At 40.3% G+C, this 20,916-nt stretch overlaps 1 protein-coding gene and 2 long non-coding RNA genes across 3 annotated transcripts in view; 1 reads left to right on the forward strand and 2 right to left on the reverse strand.

Moving 5' to 3' along the window:
• The window catches only part of LOC135245440 (uncharacterized), a 158,572-nt gene extending 138,186 nt beyond the window's left edge, over positions 1 to 20,386 (forward strand). The window contains exons 28-32 of the mRNA XM_064318485.1: positions 6,972 to 7,307; positions 7,799 to 8,134; positions 18,366 to 18,686; positions 19,012 to 19,308; positions 19,745 to 20,386. Of these exons, the coding sequence (XP_064174555.1) occupies positions 6,972 to 7,307; positions 7,799 to 8,134; positions 18,366 to 18,686; positions 19,012 to 19,308; positions 19,745 to 19,881 (1,427 nt within the window). The 3' untranslated portion in view covers positions 19,882 to 20,386. The remainder of the gene's footprint in view (positions 1 to 6,971; positions 7,308 to 7,798; positions 8,135 to 18,365; positions 18,687 to 19,011; positions 19,309 to 19,744) is intronic.
• On the reverse strand, positions 19 to 13,623 carry LOC135245451 (uncharacterized). The gene is made up of 2 exons (XR_010327257.1): positions 13,488 to 13,623; positions 19 to 383 (listed from the first exon to the last, which is right to left on the reverse strand). It is a non-coding gene; the product is annotated as an uncharacterized LOC135245451 (long non-coding RNA).
• LOC135245456 (uncharacterized) lies at positions 19,008 to 19,790 on the reverse strand. The gene is made up of 2 exons (XR_010327262.1): positions 19,691 to 19,790; positions 19,008 to 19,400 (listed from the first exon to the last, which is right to left on the reverse strand). It is a non-coding gene; the product is annotated as an uncharacterized LOC135245456 (long non-coding RNA).
• Positions 20,387 to 20,916: the final 530 nt, after the last annotated feature.

Raw genomic sequence — 20,916 nt, forward strand, 5'->3', positions numbered from 1 at the left:
TCCTGCTGTTGATCATGCATTTAATTTCATTTTATTTTATTAACATTTCACTGTTTTTTCATAAAATTTACTTTGTGTAATATTTTGTAATTGTATTTCTTGTTATTTTTATTGTTTGTATTGTATTTTATTATGTATTTTTTATTATCTTAACTACCCACCTTTAGTCTGTAAATCCATTTTAACATTTTATGTTTTGTCAATCACTTGTAAAACACTTTGAATTGCAATTTCATTTGTCTGAAAGGTGCTATGTAAATAAAGTTTGATTGATTGATTGATTGATTGATTGATAGTTCATAGTGAGTTTCTGTGTAGCGGTACCCAGCAACCTTGTTGAGAGAGCGTTTCACTTCTGAACTATAATCCTAATACTGTAACATCTGACTCGTCACTACATAGTACATTATATGTACGGAATTGTTAGACAGCACTCTCCACCACCATCATCAAAACACCAAATGAGGGACTGTCTTTTGGAAGAATGGTGTTCCATTCCTTCGGCAGAGTTCCAGGCATTATGCCAAGGCACATTGAAGCTGTTCTGGTGGCTTGTGGTGGCCCAACACCTTACTAAGACACTATGTTTGTTTTTCCTTTAATTTGTCACCTGTCTGTATGTTCTCTTACACTGTAAGTCACTCTGGATAATAGCATCTGCTAAATGAGCTTAATTTAATGTCATGTAACGGCTGCTGTTTTTCCAGCCAATTATTCTAGCTTCATTTTTTAAATTACTGTAGTTCAGAAATGTTGGTTTGCGCCATTTTCAGGCCGCATCTTGAAAGTGTCAGTTTGAGAGACTGGTGTCCAGTAACTGACCACGTTTTATTCCGTTTGAACCCGCCGCATTTTTAGGTCAGTGGTTGATCTGGTGTTAATTCCACAGATGGAGGAAGGTGGTGTAAATCAGGCACTTTGCACGTATGCCTGCTGTTCTGAAACGACGTGACTAAACAGCCCTCCGTTTAAAAAATCGCTTCTTTGGATGCATTTGTTGATTTGTTCTTGCTCTCCCACAGACTTGTTAAACCGATTCGTTTCACGTGGATATCTCTCCCAAAGCGATATTAAAATGGTCGTTTGTCCTGAGAGCAAACGAGTCGACGCTGGCTTCCTGCTAGGCTGCTTGATGAGTGTCATTCATCGCCGCAAACAAACCGTTTCCACCATTAATTCTGCCCAAGGTGATGTTTCGCGCGTTTATTTCTGTGCAGGCCCCGGCTCCTTTGCAGAGTGCAGACAGGATGTGACTTTCGTTTTTCGTTTTTTTTTTGGCACATGGAAGTGAAAGAATGGAACTGGAATGGTCGCTACGTTAGAAGGGCCCCAAAACCTAAAATAGGAGTAAAGGCAGGGGGTTATGGGAAGAGCGATCAAGGAGGATGGGATTAGCTGTGTGTATGTGTGTGTTTCTGTTTGTGTGTGTTTCTGTGTGTGTGTGTGTGTTGTGGCGCCCCGAGGCCCTATCAGTGCTCCACAGGAGAGCACAAGAAGCACCAGGGCGGGGCGGGCCTACCGCCACTGACGACTGCTGGGGCAAGTGGTGAGTGGGCATTACCTTCCGAATAAGATGTTGGAAGATTTCAGGACCAGGGACAGCAAACCGCAGACCAGGTGAGCTTCCACGGATCAGCACCAAGGACAGGGCTACAGCAGAGTGCAGGTATGTGGAATTTTCCACTCTGCTGCAGCACACCTGAGAATGCTTGAGTAGATTGCCAAACTAAGAAGCCGCACAAAGGAGTAAGAGGCTGCCTAAAACAGACAATGGCTATACACCACCCAATTACAATTGATTTAACACTGAAATGCAATAGTGTTATGACTTATAAGGAGGGGGAAGGTCAATGCCAAAAGGTATAATTCTTCTGATATGCAGTGTCTGGGAGGTAGTTTAAATACATGCTGTTAAACTCGTAGTTTCATGACATTTTGCAGCAGTTTGCCGGTAGTTCAACTACATTTAAATTTGTGTAGTGGTTGTAGTAGTCATTTTTTTGTCATTTTGAGGTGTACTCAACTACAGGAACTACACTACTACTGCTTTTGGCCCTAAAATATTTTCTTCCAAACTCCTTTGACCAAATACCGCCTCCTCTTTCTCCTTTCATTCTAATCCGCACTCCGCTCCACTGTAATTGTCAACTGCCTATTCATTTAGACAACAATCCTCTGTCAGGCCTTCCAGTGAGTACAATGAATCTTAAGTATTAGTAGTTACACTAATCCAAACTTTTATTATATGAAATTCAAATTCATGAATTGTCACTACAGAAGGATGCACACCTGAAGGATGCATTAGTCTTCCCAGCGTGGACAAACTGCAATGGGCCAGAGCACTTCCTTCTATGTGTAAGTAATAAGCAGAGACATTACATTTGAAATCACTGCAGATAGCTATGAAATCTTGGTTAATAATTATATTGTTTATGCTTCTTTCTGCATTACCCATTATAGGTGTTGATGCCAGCCAAGAGAGAGATTCTCTTGCTGGACTTTCAATTTACTCTCTGGCCTTCAGGTTTTGGTGATGCGGAGTACAGAGCCATCTTTAGGTCCCTACGTAATAAATAATTCAGGCCACGGTTCTATTCTGGCCAGCTCTTATTCTAACCGTATTTCTGTTCTGGCCGTGTTCCTGTTCTTGCCATGTTCTTGTTCTGGCCCTGTTCCTGTTCTGGCCACATTCCTGTTCTGACCGTGTTCTTGTTCTGACCGTGTTCCTGTTCTTGCCATGTTCTTGTTCTGGCCCTGTCCCTGTTCTGGCCATGTTCCCACTATATCTTTTGAGATTTGCTATTGATGTCGTTCATATGTTTTGCTAAGTTCCCATGGCCTGCTCATTTGATCAGTTACTGACCGTGTTCATAAGTTTGAGTTTATAGTAGGCATTTTTTGCCGGCGTTTTTATAGTAGGAGTTTTATTTTTGACAGGACTGATTTTATTTATTGCAGGAACATTGCTCTGCATTATTCCTGGATGCTGGTGTGAGAGGACTGGAAGGGACATGCAGGTATAATACAATTTCTTCTCCATGTAATAGCAGTGTCTTGTAATAACGTCTAAAAATATGACTACGTGGCGTAAAACGTGTTATCAGGATATCCCACAACAGACATCCAGGAATGACTGTGGCATTTTCATGCTCATGGTAAGTTGAGTTTTAGGTAAATACTGGATATGTGCCCAGAAGAAAATTGAAGGAAATATATAAAGGAAAATATATATTTTTATTTTTTTTCAGTACGCCCTCTGCATATGTCCGGATGCTCCATTCCACTTCAGTATGGTCAGTATTTCAACGTCTACAGAATCAAAATGACATAAATATATGTTACCATGTGATACTAGTGTAATCCTTTTTGCTGTATCTGCTGTAGCTGGACATGCAGTCAATCCGGCAGTGGTGGTGTGTCCTTCTTATGGAGCACTTTTGGATAGACGAGTATGACAACTACAAGAAATACATGATTGATTGCTTTTCTTTAATATTTACAGAGACTGGAAAATGTGCTAATATTTTTCATCATATTCATAAAAGCCACGGCCACAGGTTTGCTGATTTCAGTAGGCTACATACTAGCGATGGTGTTTGCATTTTGGACGTACAATTAATCATAATTATGGCTGGGTATTTTTCACGGAAAATATTCGCTAAAGTAATGGAGCAGTCAAAGTTTTTGAAAATCATGGAAAACTGAAAAAAGTAAGGAACCACGGTGTTTTCCTTAAAAACATTAACGTATCAAATGGACCAATATCTCATAGTAGTGGGAAATGATCGAGCGCAACTGCTGCAACAGTAACGATTGCTTGAAGTTTAAAAAAATAAGTGAGCACGCTTGCGACAAGGAACAAATAACGAGAAAAATGCATTGATATGTTGTTACCCTTACCGCTTCAGTCCATTAAGGAAAGCATGATTTTTGCCTTTAATAGAAGGTTGTTGTGAACAGCATGATGAAATGTCATTACTAAAAAATATATATAAAACAGAGTAACAGTGCGTCAGATTTTATTTATTTACAGTTTGTTTTCGTACAACGTTGTAGCCTATATTACGTATGCGTCTGATGGAGTGCCTGTTATATTAACGCAGGGGTGCAGTGCCGACACATTTCATGGTTGCGCCCAGCTTCTGCTCTTAATTATTTAATCATCTCAGTCTTTATCTGATATGCATGAGCACCAGCTCCAGCCGAAGAAACAAGTGTATGCTAAAGATTTCACCGTACTCAAGTACTAGAGTGAACCAGTGTAGTTCAGACCTGTCAGAATACTAAAACTAATAACTGGTTGGAACAAAAACCACGACGCAGACGGTCCTCCAGGACCGGAATCATTCTTGGAAAACACATTACAGTGGCATATTTAATGTCACCTCTGTCATCATACAAAACTAGTAGTACTGCATGTACTAGGCTGTAATGACGAATAATTTCTGTTTCGATGGCTTGTAGACTATGCTTAACATGTTAGGGGATTACTTATTCTTCTACGACAGCGGTTGAACATACACAGGTTTATACATGCTATGGCTTGTAAACACTGTGCTGCATGCGATCTAGCAAGAAACATATATAGATAGCCAGCGAGACACCCCGATATAGTTAACTAGCAAGCTAGCTGGAAGAGATTCTCTTAGTCTTATAATAGAAATAGCTTCCATTCCTAGATAGCCAGCTAGCTAGAAAGCTATCCATTTCTCTTGCGAGCTAGCTGGTGATCTGTGAATCTCCCTATAGTATAGAGCGAGAGATTGCGATGGCTAGCTAGCGAACGTTATTTCTTGCTAGTTAATAAAATATTTTTGTAACAGTCTATGGCAAATAAAAACAAAAGTTACCAGAGAGTGACAGAGAGATCAGACCATAGACTGTAGATCAGTACAAGCGGCGCAACACAACGGCAAAAAGTAACATATAACCGGAAACGTAACCCCTGCAAGTGGTTTTGGGAGGGGGAATAAATTTGGCCTGACATTCCCCCTGTCAGGCCAAATTTCTTCACCCTCCCAAATTTCCGACAAGTCCCCTGCCTGCAGGCAGACCCTTCTCCGGGAAATACCACGCCTTCAAAATGGTGAATAGGAAAACAGTGCATTTTTGATGGGCAATGACAAAGCTACCGAAAACTTTGAACGCTAAAAAAAATTAGCTATAACGGTGATTTTTTTCAGAGTTTTCAATTCCTTTTAGTTAGATCGGACACGGATAGTTATCAGCAGTCTAATAGTATGAAGAACTGCGTATCGAAGTTAACTTTAGCCAGACATGCGAAGCTGGCCACGGAGAAAAGACGTCTGATTTACTGGAGAGAGTTTAAATTAGGGAATTTTCACGTAATACTATTACTAATAGTTTTTAATCAGATGTCTCATTCCCAGCCGGAAATAAGATGTGCAAGTTTTTGCGTCCTGTTGGGTGAGTAAGCTACACGCGTGCATTTGGCACTAATGAAAATGAATGTGTTTGGTTTCAAAAGGTTTAAAGTAAAGGTCGTTTAAGGTTAAGTAGATAAGTGAAATTTCAAAACCGGCTCTAGAAAATGGCCAAGGTGCGAATTGACTTGAGAAAGGTCTCTGCAGGTTCTGGAGCGAGGATACTCACCCACATAAATCTATTTACACTGTTAGTAATAACGCGTAAGTTGCCCAGCTTGTCTGTTTACTCATACCGCATTTTGTAGAAGGCCTAATGTTGTTAGCAATAGGTAGCATTTAGCCGAGTAGCCTAACTTGACTAGTTATACGAAGTGCTATCATTGTGCCGAGCGGGAGTGAATTTGATGGGGAAAGTGAGTTTTTACCATCAATCTCTACCTTCAAAAAAAAAAAAAAACTATTTGCTTTACCCCAGATATAATGGGACCCGTGTCATCCAAAAAGTTCCAATTTGACTCATCTGACCATAGAACATTATCCCAAAAGGCATCGGGTCCATGCAGGTTCTTTTCTTTGCAAATATGAGATAAGCATTGATATTTCTCTTGGTTAGCAGTGGTTTCCACCTTGCTACTTTCCCATGAATTCCATTTTTACTGAGTCTCTTTCTTGTTGTGGAGTGGTGAACACTGACCAAAGCTGAGGCAAGTTCTTTGCATGCTCTTCTGGGATCTTTTTCCTGGATGAGTTTTCCTTGGAGAAATTTTGGCAGACCGGCCACTCATGGGAAGATTCACCACTGTTCCAAGTGTTCCCCATTTGGTGATAGTGGCTTACCAGACTGATGTATTTCAACAACTTTTTTCTAACCTCTTTTGAGATTTCCTTTGATTGTGGCATAATGTGCTTGTAGAAACTTTGTTACAACTTCACTCTGATGGTAAGGTTCTATATCAGTGAGGTTTAGATTCAAAAGGGCTGGGTGCAATTAAGCCTGGCTGTGTTCAGTCCGCTGAATCTAATTATCAATTAAATGTGGTTAAATTCTTGATTAAGTAACTTAGGGGGCAATTACTGTTTCACATGGGTGATATGGGTGTTTAATAACTTTTTTTTATTAAATTAATGAAATTATATATATTTATATATATATATATATATATATATATATATATATATATATATATATATTATTTATGTGTTTTGTGTTTACTCTTAGTTTCTTTGTCTAATATTACATTTTGTCTAATAATCTGCAACCATTCAGTGTGACAAATATTCAATAATAAAAGAAATCAGGAAATTTTTATAGCATTGTATATGCTTGTGTGTGTGTGTATAAAAAAAATTAAAATAAATAAAAACTTCATGCTTCACTGCCATAGTGGTGGACAAAAATTTAGATTTAAATGATTTGAACTATAAATTATTAATTCTTATGCGTGAATGGCCCAGTCCTGTGAGATTTCTCTCTTATGCATGAAAAGCCCACCCCTGTGAGATTTCCCTCTTATGCATGAGAAGCCCAGCCCTGTGATATTTCTCCCTTTTATGCTGACTGAACATCCAACTTCCCTCCCCTAGCCCTGCTGGCAGCATCTCCAGTCTACTCTGACCCTATGTTTGTGAACATCGGCCATTCCCTCACTCTCCCCTGCCGTGGAGCCCCCAGCAGGAATGTGACGTGGCGCTTTCAGCAGTATGGGTATCCTGACTGGCTGGATGTGGCTGACCTCTACACTGGATCCTTTTCCTCTGGAAACGGCTTCCAGGGACGGGTAGAATGCTTCCACTTAAAAGAGCCGGGAAACTACAGCCTCCTCCTCGGTCCTGTGGTGTACAGTGACCTCGGCATTTACAAATGCCAATACATAGATGGGATTGGGATCATACTTTCAGATGTGAAACTAGAAATTAGAGGTCAGTGCATGTTGCCTTTTTTCCAACAGATTGAGTGAATGTTTTTAGTGCTTGTGGATTTGATGAAATTAATTATATATATATATATAATGTGTTGTGTTTTGTGTTTACTCTTAGTTTCTTTGTTTAATATTACATTTTGTCTAATAATCTGCAACCATTCAGTGTGACATATTCAATAATAAAAGAAATCAGGAAGGGGGCAAACACTTTTTTTACAGCATTGTGTATGCTTGTGTGTGTGTATATAAAAAAATAAATAAATAAAAACTTCATGCTTCACTGCCATATTGGTGGACAAAAATTTAGATTTAAATGATTTAAACTATAAATTATTCATTCTTATGCGTGAATGGCCCAGTCCTGTGAGATTTCTCTCTCATGCATGAAAAGTCCATTCCTGTGAGATTTCCCTCTAATGCATGAAAAGCCCAGCCCTGTGATATTTCTCCCTTTTAATGCTGACTGAACATCCAACTTCCCTCCCCTAGCCCTGCTGGCAGCATCTCCAGTCTACTCTGACCGCATGTTTGTGGACATCGGCCGTTCCCTCACTCTCCCCTGCCGTGGAGCCCCCAGAAGGGATGTGACGTGGTGGTTTCAGCAGTATGAGTATCCTGACTGGCTGCTTGTGGCTGGACTCCACAACAGATCCATTTCCACTGGAAACGGCTTCCAGGGACGGGTGGAATCCTTCTACTTAAAAAATCCGGGAAACTACAGCCTCACCCTCAGTCCTGTGGTGTACAGTGACCTCGGCATTTACAGATGTCAGTACAAGGATGAGACTGAGATCATTCTTTCAGATGTGAAACTAAACATTAGAGGTCAGTGCATGTTGCCTTTTTTCTGACAGACTGAGTGAATGTTTTTAGTGCTTGTGGATTTGATAGCCATAAAAGCTGTTTTTTGACAAAGGATATTACTATTATTATTCTTACGATTGTTTTTTGGGGGACAGGATCATTCTAGTCTGTATAAAACCCACAAGCCTTGGGTGGTATGCAGTAGACGGCATATGCTGCATCAGGGCCTTCATCTACCCCAAGCAACATGGTTGAGCTGTTAATTCCTGTATGCCAGGAATGCTTTGTAAATCTCTGTCTGCCTGTTTCTCTCTTTCCCTCTCTCTTTTTCTGTCTCTCTCTCAGTCCCATCAAATGTTTCCGTAGTGATGGGAATGTCCGCCAGTCTTCCTTGTTTTGGGAAAATTAATAGACAAGCACGTGCTGATGATCTGGATATCCTCTGGAAGAGAGGTGGAGAGAACTTTTACCAGCTCCTTAAGAATACCATCACATATGGGCCCAGGTTCGAAAACAGAACTTCAGTTTCCCCAGAACAAGCCCTCTATGGAAACATGTCTTTAACCATCAGACAGACACGGTTTTCAGATGAAGGCGACTACCAGTGCTTCTACAACAGTCCAAAAGTGAGGGGGAATCCAGATTCTGCCAGTCTGGTTGTGACAGGTAAAATTCACTTTAGATCTTCAGTTCTGTAGGGCAGCCGAGCAGCTCAGGTGTATAAGTGTGTCTGGTGTGTATTATTTTTTTTCATGTGGTAATTTTAATCAGAGCAAGTGTAACAATGTTTCATAATCTACAGAAGTATTGCTTGATGTACCGCAGATTTGATGAAAGATGACAGCAGTAATTTTTGGATGCCATAATTTGCCCTGTATCATTTTTACCTTTTTACATGATCAAGCTGACTCCTGTTGATAATGTGTTCATATCCCCTGTAAATATGCATGTAAATGTAAAATATGCAAATATGTAAATGAATTTCCTGGCCTCACAGGCCACCCACCCCAGACCCTCACAGTGAAGGCCGGTGGTTTGCTCTCCATACCGCTCTATACCGCAGACCCAGTGAGGGTAACATTCAGTGCAGGCCTTGGTTCAGATGAGGTGCTGATGCTCGATGCAAATAAAGGCCCAGCCAGGTTTGGGGAGCGTTGTGCTCAGAGATGTGAGCTTCTGGCCCAAAACTACACCCTTTTGCTGAGGAGTGTGACACTGGAGGATGCCGGAGTCTACAAGGTGACCGATCCTGAGACCAACAGGATCATCGGCTCAGTCTATGTGCGAGTCTCAGGTATGGTCCTCCTCTTCAGCTCTTTGTGTTTGTGCAGATGCAGGGCTCAGCATCTTACTGGTCCACTCTGTTATTCCTCTGACTTATGGCTGCTGCAATCCATTGGGAAAATAATGGAAATAATAATAATAATATTTTTAAAAAAATTTTCACAATGCCTCTTGTTTTATTGTCCTCTTGAGCACAATACACGTAAGAGACACAATAGTATAGGTTTTAGGCTTTTGCAATCTTGCTGCTCTTCTCTATTTCTCCCAAATGAGTCCCTCTGTCTCCATGTTCTCTGCAGGACTCTCTGCTGGAGCAGTGGCTGGGATAGTGGTGGAAGTGTTGGTGTTGCTGCTGGTTCTGGCTGGCATTGCCTTTGCAGTCTGGTGGTTCTTCATAAGAAACACAGAAAACTCTCGAAATTTAGGCCTAGATTGTTTCCGTGCAGCCAGAACAGGACAACGTGGACAACGTGGACAACGTGAACAACGTGAACAACGTGAACTACGTGAACAAAGTGAACAACGTGAACTATGTGAACACCGTGGACAAAGTGAACAACGGGAACAATGAACGATGTTGAATCACAAAAGTCAAAGGAACGTAACTGAACCGGAGTTCGTAACTATGGACCCACTCAAAGAAATGCTGGATCAACAAAAGACTATCTATGAGGAGGTATTTAAAAGACAGGAGGCGTCATTTAGGTGCTTCACACAAATGATCCTGGATTCGACCAACAAAAGGATTGATGGAATTGTGAGTGAGTTCCAGGACTTGAGTAACAGTCTAAAATACTCTCAGAAGGACATTGACGAAATAAAATAACACAGGCCGTGGATGGAAATGCTTTTAAGGACTTAGACAAACTGGTAAAGCAACTTCACTCCACTCCGGTTCAGTCTAATATCCTCCTTGAGCGTCTCGATTATTTGGAGAACCAAAGCCGAAGGAATAACATAATTGATGGAATAACTTCGGCTCATGGAGAGGAATCGTGGGCTGAGGCTGAGAACAAGGTGCGTGAACTGTTAACCACCAAGCTGAAAATGGAGGCCAACTCAATTCAGATCGAACGAGCCCATAGAAGGGGTAAATTCAGACGAGACGCTGAAAGACCCCGAGGCATCCTAGTGAAGCTTCTGCGTTTTAAGGATAAGGAACTCATTATGGGAAAGGCAAGAGCACACCTAAAAAACACCTCTGTGTACATAAATGAGGACTTTTCCGAACGGCTGAGAAAGAAAAGAGCTGAACTTTTGCCTGCGATGAGACAAGCCAGAGCAATAATCGATAACGAGTTGGCTATTGACACAGCATCATATAGTAGCTAATATCATTATCTCAGATAAAAAAACAAATGTGTGATGCATTCAATCACCATTTTATTTTGGCTGGTTATTTATCTGAGAATACAGCGATGTCCTCTGGAAATGTAGATCCTACACTGCTTATGTGCTCACTGCCACTTCATAAAGGCTTGCTAGCCAGCTAGCTTGCTAAAGTGAACCAAATATGTTAGCTAGCTCGCTCGCTTGATAATGAGGATTGGTAAACATAGTGTTTGTATAAACGCATTTAATCGAAAACTTTGCAGTTCACACTTGTATTAGAGCTCTCTCTACTGGATAATTCTAGTAAATAGCAATTACAACGTTCGAACAGACAAGTACAGATAAATAATCAATGTTTTTCTTTGTTTATTATACTTATTAAAATATCGGGACACATCGGCGGCATAACTGCCGATCCCGATGTTGTCAAAAAAGTCAAATAATGGCCGATATATCGGCCAAACCGATGTATCGGTCGGGCTTTAATTGTAACTGTGCCATAAGCCACTAAATGTCTATTAAGCTACCAAAGAAAGGAGTAAGAATTGCCCATCTGAATATTTGTCATCTAAAAAATAAGGTGCAAGATCTGAGTTGTGCGCTGTTAGAAAATGTTTTACATATTACTGCCATTTCTGAGACACATTTAGATGCATCTACAGAAGACACTGAGGTGGCAATACAAGGGTATAACATATTCAGACATGACCGAAATAAGCATGGAGGAGGTGTAGCCTTTTACATTCAAGATCATATACCGGTCAAAATAAGAAAGGACTGAAGTGTACCAGGTGTGGAAGTGTTGTGGCTACAGGTTCATCTACCTCATCTTAAACCCATATTAGTGGGCTGTTGCTATAGACGACCTAGCTCTAATATACAGTACCTTGAGGACATACGCACAATGCTACAGACAGTCACTGATACTGACAGGGAAGTATATTTTGTTGGAAACCTTAACATTGACTGGTTCTCCAATACATGTACACTGAAAAAAGGTGATGTAGCTAGTGTATGTGAATTTACCAACAAAAGTTAATATCAGGTGTTCAGGAATGTCCTCTTCAACTTGTATAGATCATTTTTTCACTAATTCTGTGGATATATGTTCAAAGGTTGTATCTGTACCAGTAGGCTTCAGTGATCATAACATCATTGCAGTGGCAAGGAAAACAAAGGTTCCTAAAGCTGGGCCCAAAGTGATATACAAAAGAATTTATAAAAAATTTTGTGAAAATGCATTTGTTGAAGACATGAATAAGATACAGTGGAATACTGTGGTTAAATTAACTCATACAGAGGCTGCCTTACAATTATTTATGCAACTGTTTTTATTTACTTGTGACGAACATGCTCCTATCAGAAAACTAACTGTCAGAACCACTAAAGCCCCTTGGCTTGATTTGGAGTTGAGAAGCTGTATGACAGAGAGGGACCAACTGAAAAAAGCTGCTATCATATCTGGTAGCTCAGCTGATTGGCAGGCTTACCGTTCACTGAGAAACAAAGTCACAAAAATGAATAAACTAAAGAAAAAGCAATATTATCAATCCAAGATTGAGGAGATTAAGGGTGACCGCAAAACTTTATGGAGAACCCTTAATGAAGTAATGGGTAAAGATAAAATGAATAGAACTCCCTCATTTATTGAATCTGGTGGTGGATTTATTGCCAAACCTCAAGATGTAGCTAATTATTTTATAGGTAAAGCGGACACAATAAGAAATCAAATGTTGCCAGTGAATGGTAAGCTGTCTGAGTCACTAATTAAACAACATATTATGTACGACAAAAAATGTGAATTTGACTTTACCAATATAAATACAGAAGAAATGGAAAAGCTTCTCTTGTCATTGCAGTGTGATAAACCTTGTGGCTATGAAAATCTGGATGGTAAATTACTACAGCTGTCAGCTAGGATTGTGGCGAAGCCACTGTGTCATATTTTTAATTTATGTCTGAATGAAGGTGTTTATCCACAAACGTGGAAAATAGCAAAGGTTACTCCTCTACCAAAAAATAGCAAGGAGTCATTTACTGGACCAAGTAGTCGGCCTATTAGTATTTTCCCTGCTTTAAGCAAACTTATGGAGGGTATTGAATTTAAACAGATTCAGCATTACTTCTCGGAAAACAGTATCAACTCTGAATTCCAACATGCATATAAGGTGGGTTACTCAACATGTACAGCTTTAACACAATTAACAGATGATTGGTAAAAACAAATTGACAGAAAGTTAATGGTGGGTACGGTACTGCTACATATGATGTTCTGTATGTGAAGGTTGATTATATCTGTGGTGCTAACCGAGGTAAGGCTTCACTATGCACTAGTAGTATTGGGCAGTTATATATACAGTACTTATATATACTAACTATTATTTGCTTTAACCATTTATTGTTGAGGTGACATTATGAATGTGAGAGAACTACTTATTTTCTCTTAATTTTTATTTAATTTAATTTTGTTTTGTTGATAATGTGGATTGTCTATAATGTGATGTTTGAATGTCTTATCTTGTCTTGTCTTTTGTGTGGACCCCAGGAAGAATAGTTGTTACTGAGGTTGTTAGTTGTTACTAATGGGGATCCTAAATAAATAAATAAATAAATGAGTCGAGTGTAACTGATTGTTGTCTGTCTCACACTAATCATAGGCTACGTGTGTAGTTTATTAGTTATTAGTTCATAGGGAGTTTCTGTGTAGTGGTACCCAGCAACCTTTTTGAGAGAACGTTTCACTTATGAACTATAATACTAATACTGTAACATCTGACTCATCACTACATAGTACATTATATGTACGGAATTGTATTGTGCTATACTGTGCCAATATCCTATCCCATATTACAACTAAACTGCTTAACTTCCAATGACAATTATTAGTCATTAAAGCTTATATTTTTGTATATGTGTGTTTGTGTTTCCTCTCTCATGCTGATGGAATGATCCACCAACAAAGTAAAATAGAAAGATTTGAATTCATAAGTGCCAAGGGTCAATTCCCTCTAAATAATTTTTAGTGTTGATAGTGGTTGATAAAGAGTGATCTCCAGTTAGTCTGGGTTCAGTATTCAGAATGCTGTGCCATTAACAGGGTAGCTGAGGGTGACCCCCTAATAATAAAATTTGAAATAATGCAATAAATTAATTTTAATTTAATAACTCAACTAAGTTCTATCAACCTTATGACAGTTTGAATCAGATCCTTCTCCCATCGAACCCCATCTCCCCATATAAACTTTTTAAAGTATTAATTGCTTTAAAAATTTAAAAGCAACCCAGACCCGAGCCGTTACCAACAAATACAGACAGTATCCAAAAAAGAGCATTAAAATTCTGGATGCACCTCAATTCAAGTCCTCAAGACACATTGCAATTTAAGGCAATGAAAGCCCAAGAGCTCAGTCATGAAAAGAGTCCCCTCAGTCACCTGGTAATGAAGCTGTCTAACCCAATAACCCAACTAACACAAATCACAGACCAGCTTCATACCAGCACTGCTTATCAACAAATCAAAGTAAACCAAGTAATGAAACAGATAGTGAGTTTCTGTGTAGCGGTGCCCAGCAACCTTGGTGAGAGAGCGTTTCACAGATCAAAATCTCTTCTTTGGAATATTGGGATAATGTAACCAAAACACAAAACAGATTGCTGTCGGACCCTAAAAAGAAATAACAACGTATATGTGGTCACTGCAAGACAGGAGAGGTAGAGACAGAGATGCACTTCCTGTTATATTGTGAAAAATATTCACAGATAAGGGAAACATATTTTAATAAGATACAAAATTCAACATTCCTAAACAAATTTCCCTCCCTAACAAATGATCAAAAGCTGCGAGTCCTATTAGGAGAAGGACCGACAGCCTCACTCGCAGCTAAATACGTTTTTGCCTGTCACAGCCTGAGGGACAGTGGGTGAGCATCTAACAAACATATGTATGTGTGTGTGTATATGTATATATATATGTGTGTGTATGTATATATATATATATGTGTGTGTGTGTGTGTGTGTGTGTGTGTGTGTGTGTATGTGTACAGGTATATATATATATATATATATATGTCTGTGTGTATGCATATGTATGAGTATATATAATACTCTTATTGAGAAAATACTTTTTTTTACCAATTTAATTTAGTTAACTTAATAGATAATAAGTATTATGTTCCTGTCATTTATGTTGTTGTTGTTGCTGCTTGTTTTCTTTTTTTTCTTTTTAATTATATATTCTTATTGTGGTTGATTATTGCTATCACTACGCTTTGGCAATATGTATTTTTAAATATGTCATGCCAATAAAGCATTTGAATTTGAGAGAGAGACTAGGTAGCGCACGTTATTTCTTGCTAGCTAATAAAATATTTTTGTAACAGTCTATGGCAAATATAAACAAAAGTTACCATTCACGTTTAGACAGAGAGATCAGACCATAGACTGTAGATCAGTACCAGCGGCGCAACGCAACGGCAAAACGTAACACGTAACCGGAAGCGTAACCCCTGAAGTGGATAGGGGGGAAGAAATTTGGCATGACAAGTCCCCTTCCTGCAGGCAGACCCTTTTGGAGATCAAGTGGCAAGAGATATGGGAGTATATGATAAAGAGTTTGGCGAAACTGTGGTGTGGCCTGTTAGACCTGTCTGGGAGTTAGAAAGTGTGGGGGTAGATCTGGAATTACTTAAGATTAAGCATAGTAATAAGAATGCTGACTTAGTTAGTGAATATTATAACTATAGGGACTGTAAGTATAAAGGCAGTGTTCAGATTTTTACAGATGGATCAAAGGATCCGCAGACAGATGCGACAGGGGCTGCAGTTGCTGTGCCTAGTTACCAAGTGGGAATTAGCAAGAGAACATCGGATTGTTTAAGTGTGTATGCGGTTGAATTGTTTGCCATATTGATGGCATTAGAATGGGCCGAACGGGGTAGGGTTAACAAAATAGTAATATGTAGTGATTCTGTGTCGGCCATTGAAAGTATTAAGGTAGGTACAGCCAGAAATCACCAGGATCTGCTGTATGAAATCTTGTTTGCCAATTCAAGAGTGGTTAGGCAAGGGAAAAGTGTTACATTCATGTGGGTCCCAGCACATTCAGATATCCCGGGAAACGAGAGAGCAGATACAGTGGCAAAAGAAGCAGTCAAAAAGGGAAGTGTTGAAATCAATATCAAGTTATCTAAATCAGAGGGAAAGGGCATTGTGTGGGGAAATATTAATAAAGAATGGCAGCAGCACTGGGATCAGGAGAGAAGGGGGAGACATTTACATCTGATACAAAATAGAGTAGGCAGTGTAAGAAAGAGGGGAGGAAACAGAAGAGAGGAGGTTGTAATATCAAGATTAAGAATAGGACACAGCAATTTATGCAGCACGCTTCATCTTATAGGTAAACATCCAACCGGTCTTTGTGAAATCTGTCAGGTACCAGAAACCGTAGAACACGTTATCATTAACTGCAGGAGCAGGATTGAGGAATGTAATGGAGTGTGGTGCTAGTGGGCAGGGGAGGAGATGTTTTATTAACTACCTTCGGGGAACGGGACTGTTAATGAAAGTGTGACAGTCAATAAGCTGTAGGAGTTAACTTACTCCGAGAGATGGCAGTAATGCAACTTTCAAGGATGCAAGCTGCATCCTGCAAGCTGCAAGAAGAAGAAGAAGAAGAAGAAGAAGAAGCAGCAGCAGCAGCAGCAGCAGACCATTTTCCTGGAAACACCACACCTTCAAAATGGCGAATAGGAAAGCAGTGCATGTTTTGATGAGCAATGATTAGCTATAACGGTGATTTTTTCAGAATTTTCATTGGATGGGCAGATGATTCCTTTTAGTTAGATTGGGCAGGGATAGGTATCAGCTGCCTAATAGTATGAAGAACTGCGTATCGAAGTTAACTTTAGCCAGACAGGTGAAGCTAGCCAGCGGAGAAAAGACGTATGGTTTACTGGAAGGAGTTTAAATCAAGGAATTTTCACGTAATACTATTACTAATCGTTTTTAGTCGGATGTCTCAGCAGCGATTCTAAACTGGAAATGAGATGTGCAAGTTTTCGCGGCCTGTTGGGTGAGTAAACTACACACGGTGCATCTGGCACTAATGAAAATGAAAGTGTTGGTTTCTAAAGGTTTAAAGGTTAGGTCTGAAAATTTGACATTTAATTACGACAGAAGGGCTCCTGAAGTGGTCTACATCCTACCCCATTTCTGTGAAATTTTAATATTGTATTTTTTAATAATCCCACCTCAAACATTCAATGTAATCCAATGCAGGCTAATATAAAAGAGTAAAAATTTGGATTGGCATTGGAATTTCTCTCCAAATTAAAAAGGTCTCAAACTGTTGATACTTGTTCATGATAGAAGGGGTCCTGTACTACATCCTAGCCTCATTGCATGCAGTTTTACTATAGCATTTTCAAATAATCCCACTACAGACTTTGTGTGCATGTCAATACAGCCATATTGAAAAAAGTGATCTTTTGGAGTGGGTTTATTTGAAAACAGCACAGAAATAGTTTCACAGTTAGGGGCAGACATATAGCAGGACATCATCGGTGATAATCAAATGTCAACATTTTGAGGCATTAAAATTTTCAGACGATATTGCAATCCAAAAGATCACTTTTTAACTAATACAAGAAATCAGGAAGGGGGCAAACACTTTTTTACAGCATTGTATATGCTTGTGTGTATGTGTGTATAAAAAAAATTAAAATAAATAAAAACTTCATGCTTCACTGCCATAGTGGTGGACAAAAATGTAGATTTAAATGATTTAAACTATAAATTATTCATTCTTGTGCATGAATGGCCCAGTCCTGTGAGATTTCCCTCTTTTATGCATGAAAAGCCCAGCCCTGTGAGATTTCCCTCTTATGCATGAAAAGCCCACCCCTGTGAGATTTCCCTCTTATGCATGAGAAGCCCAGCCCTGTGATATTTCTCCCTTTTAATGCTGACTGAACATCCAACTTCCCTCCCCTAGCCCAGCTGGTAGCATTTCCAGTCTACTCTCTCTGCATGTTTGTGAACATCGGCCATTCCCTCACTCTCCCCTGCCATGGAGGCCCCAGCAGGGATGTGATGTGGCGCTTTAAGCAGCATGCGTATCGTGACTGGCTGGACTTGGCTGTACTCGACACCGGATCCTTTTTCTCTGGAAACGGCTTCCAGGGACGGGTGGAATCCTTCCACTTAAAAGAGCCAGGAAACTACAGCCTCATCCTCAGTCCTGTGGTGTACAGTGACCTCGGCAATTACACATGCCAGTACAAGAATAAGACCATTCTTTCAGATGTGAAACTAGAAATTGGAGGTCAGTGCATGTTGCCTTTTTTCCAACAGATTGAGTGAATATTTTTAGTTCTTGTGGATTTGATAGCCCTAAAAGCTGTTTTTTGACAAAGGATATTATTCTTACGATTGTTTTTGGGGGGGCAGGATCATTCCTGTCTGTGTAAAACCCACAAGCCTTGGGTGGTATGCAGTAGACAGCATATGCTGCCTCAGGGCCTTCATCTACCCCAAGCAACATGGTTGAGCTGTTAATTCCTGTATGCCAGGAATACTTTGTAAATCTCTGTCTGCCTGTTTCTCTCTTTCCCTCTCTCTTTTTCTGTCTCTCTCTCAGAACCATCAAATGTTTCCGTAGCGATGGGAATGTCCGCCAGTCTTCCTTGTTTTGGGAAAATTAATACACGAGCGCGTGCTGATGATCTGGATATCCTCTGGAAGAGAGGTGGAGAGAACGTTTACCAGCTCCATAAGAACATCATCACATATGGGCTCGGGTTCGAGAACAGAGCTTCAGTTTCCCCAGAACAAGCCGTCTATGGAAACATGTCTTTAACCATCAGACAGACACGGTTTTCAGATGAAGGCGACTACCAGTGCTTCTACAACAGTCCAAAAGTGAGGGGGAATCCAGATTCTGCCAGTCTCGTTGTGACAGGTAAAATTCACTTTAGATTTTCAGTTCTGTATGGGAGTCGAGCAGCTCAGATGTATAAGTGTGTCTGGTGTGTATTATTTATTTTTTCATGTGGTAATTTTAATCAAGGCAAGTGTAACAATGTTTCATAATTTACAGAGGTATTGCTTGATGTACCGCAGATTTGATGAAAGATGACACCAGTAATTTTTGGATGCCATAATTTGCCCCGTATCATTTTTACCTTTTTACATCATCAAGCTGACTGCTGTTGATAATGTGTTCATATCCCCTGTAAATATGCATGTAAATGTAAAATATGTAAATGAATTCCCTGCCCTCACAGGCCACCCACCCCAGACCCTCACAGTGAAGGCCGGTGGTTTGCTCTCCATACCGCTCTATACCGCAGACCCAGTGAGGGTAACATTCAGTGCAGGCCTTGGTTCAGATGAGGTGCTGATGCTCGATGCAAATAAAGGCCCAGCCAGGTATGGGGAGCGTTGTGCTCAGAGATGTGAGCTTCTGGCCCAGGAATACACCCTTTTGCTGAGGAGTGTGACACTGGAAGATGCCGGAGTCTACAAGGTGACCGATCCTGAGACCAACAGGACCATCGGCTCTGTCTCTCTGGAAGTCTCAGGTATGGTCCTCCTCTTCAGCTCTTTGTGTTTGTGCAGATGCAGGGCTCAGCATCTTACTGGTCCACTCTGTTATTCCTCTGACTTATGGCTGCTGCAATCCATTGGGAAAATAATGGAAATAATAATTATAATAATATAAAATAAAAATGATTTTTTCACAATGCCTCATGTTTTATTGTCCCCTTGAGCACAATACACATACGAGACACAAAAGTATAGGTTTTAGGCTTTTGCAATCTTAAGCTATGGTTAAGCTAAGATGTAGCCTAGCTTTGTCAATTTTTCTGTCTTTCCACTATCCATCCATTATTATTGATGTTGTTGTTATTATCATTGTTGTTGTTATTAATATTATTGTAGTCTTTCCTTCTTGATTATTACCTGCTCTTCTCTATTCCTCCCAAATGAGTCCCTCTTTCTCCATGTTCTCTGCAGGACGCTCTGCTGGAGCAGTGGCTGGGATAGTGGTGGGAGTGCTGGTTCTGGCTGGCAGTGCCTTTGCAGTCTGGAAGTTCTTCAGAAACCTTCAAAATTCAGTTCATTTCCGTGCAGCCAGAGCAGAAGATCACTAAGGTTCCAGCTGCAGAGCAGCGTGCGTTCTGTTTCCTGACAGCCCTGAACCCCCTCTCTCTGTGTCCTGTAGGGCAGTTGTAAGTTGTTTCTCTGCAGTCCTCTCTCTGAGGGCTCACATTCTTTATTTCTGCATAAGCTCCGAAATGAGTCTGTCTGTTACTTTCAGCATTCCAACACCATCTTCCACTTCCCTTCAGGTTCGCCAGACCCCTCATGCCAGATACTCATAGTTCTAAGATCAAAGCTATAGATGACACTGGGGGGGATTAACAACCTCCTTGCATGTAGAGGAGGCATAGTAGCAAATGTTCATTCGCTGTTAACCACGCTCGCGGTGTGAACCCCCCACAGTGTGATAGCTTTGTGCCAACTCGGTGCCTAGATAACTGCTGCGTATCCCTATAGAGCACCACCGGCGACTAGCGGGCACTGTCAGTATTTCAAGGCTGCTCCATTCACACCAGCAAATGGAGGAAAGTCTAATTGAATAATTAGCAAATACAATTACAATATCCAACAGATCTGAAAAACTCAGTGAGTGCAGGCTATTAGGATATTACAGTATTAGAGTTCCCTGGCCTGCACATCTTAAAAATGAAAGAATTCTTCATCTTCTTGTAACCTGAACCAAAGGTAATCATGTTTGGTATGGGTATATTGTAATACACACAACGAAGGTCTGGGTACAAAGTATATCCACCTTTCTTGCATTGCTAAATAATTATCCAACTAGATCAAAATTTAATAAATATTTACCAAAGTTATTGAAACCCGCCCCATAATGGGAGAGGCGGACGTGATATGAAGATGTGCCCTCCGAACAGCCAATGACAGCTCAGACCGCGCTCTCCCGGTCAGGTTTTTAAGTCAATGACCACCGAGGCCACGTCTCTTCTTTATATCTTGTTCAAATTTTTCCTTTTTCCTCCGTACCCGAGCCGTGGCTCACGTTGATTTTTAGGAAGCTACCCTAGCCTCAGTGACCCCGCCGAATAACCCTGGATCGCTGTACCGTTACCGGTAGGAGTCTCCAG

This window comes from Anguilla rostrata, chromosome 19 (genome assembly GCF_018555375.3).
Source record: "Anguilla rostrata isolate EN2019 chromosome 19, ASM1855537v3, whole genome shotgun sequence".
Lineage (NCBI taxonomy): Eukaryota > Metazoa > Chordata > Actinopteri > Anguilliformes > Anguillidae > Anguilla > Anguilla rostrata.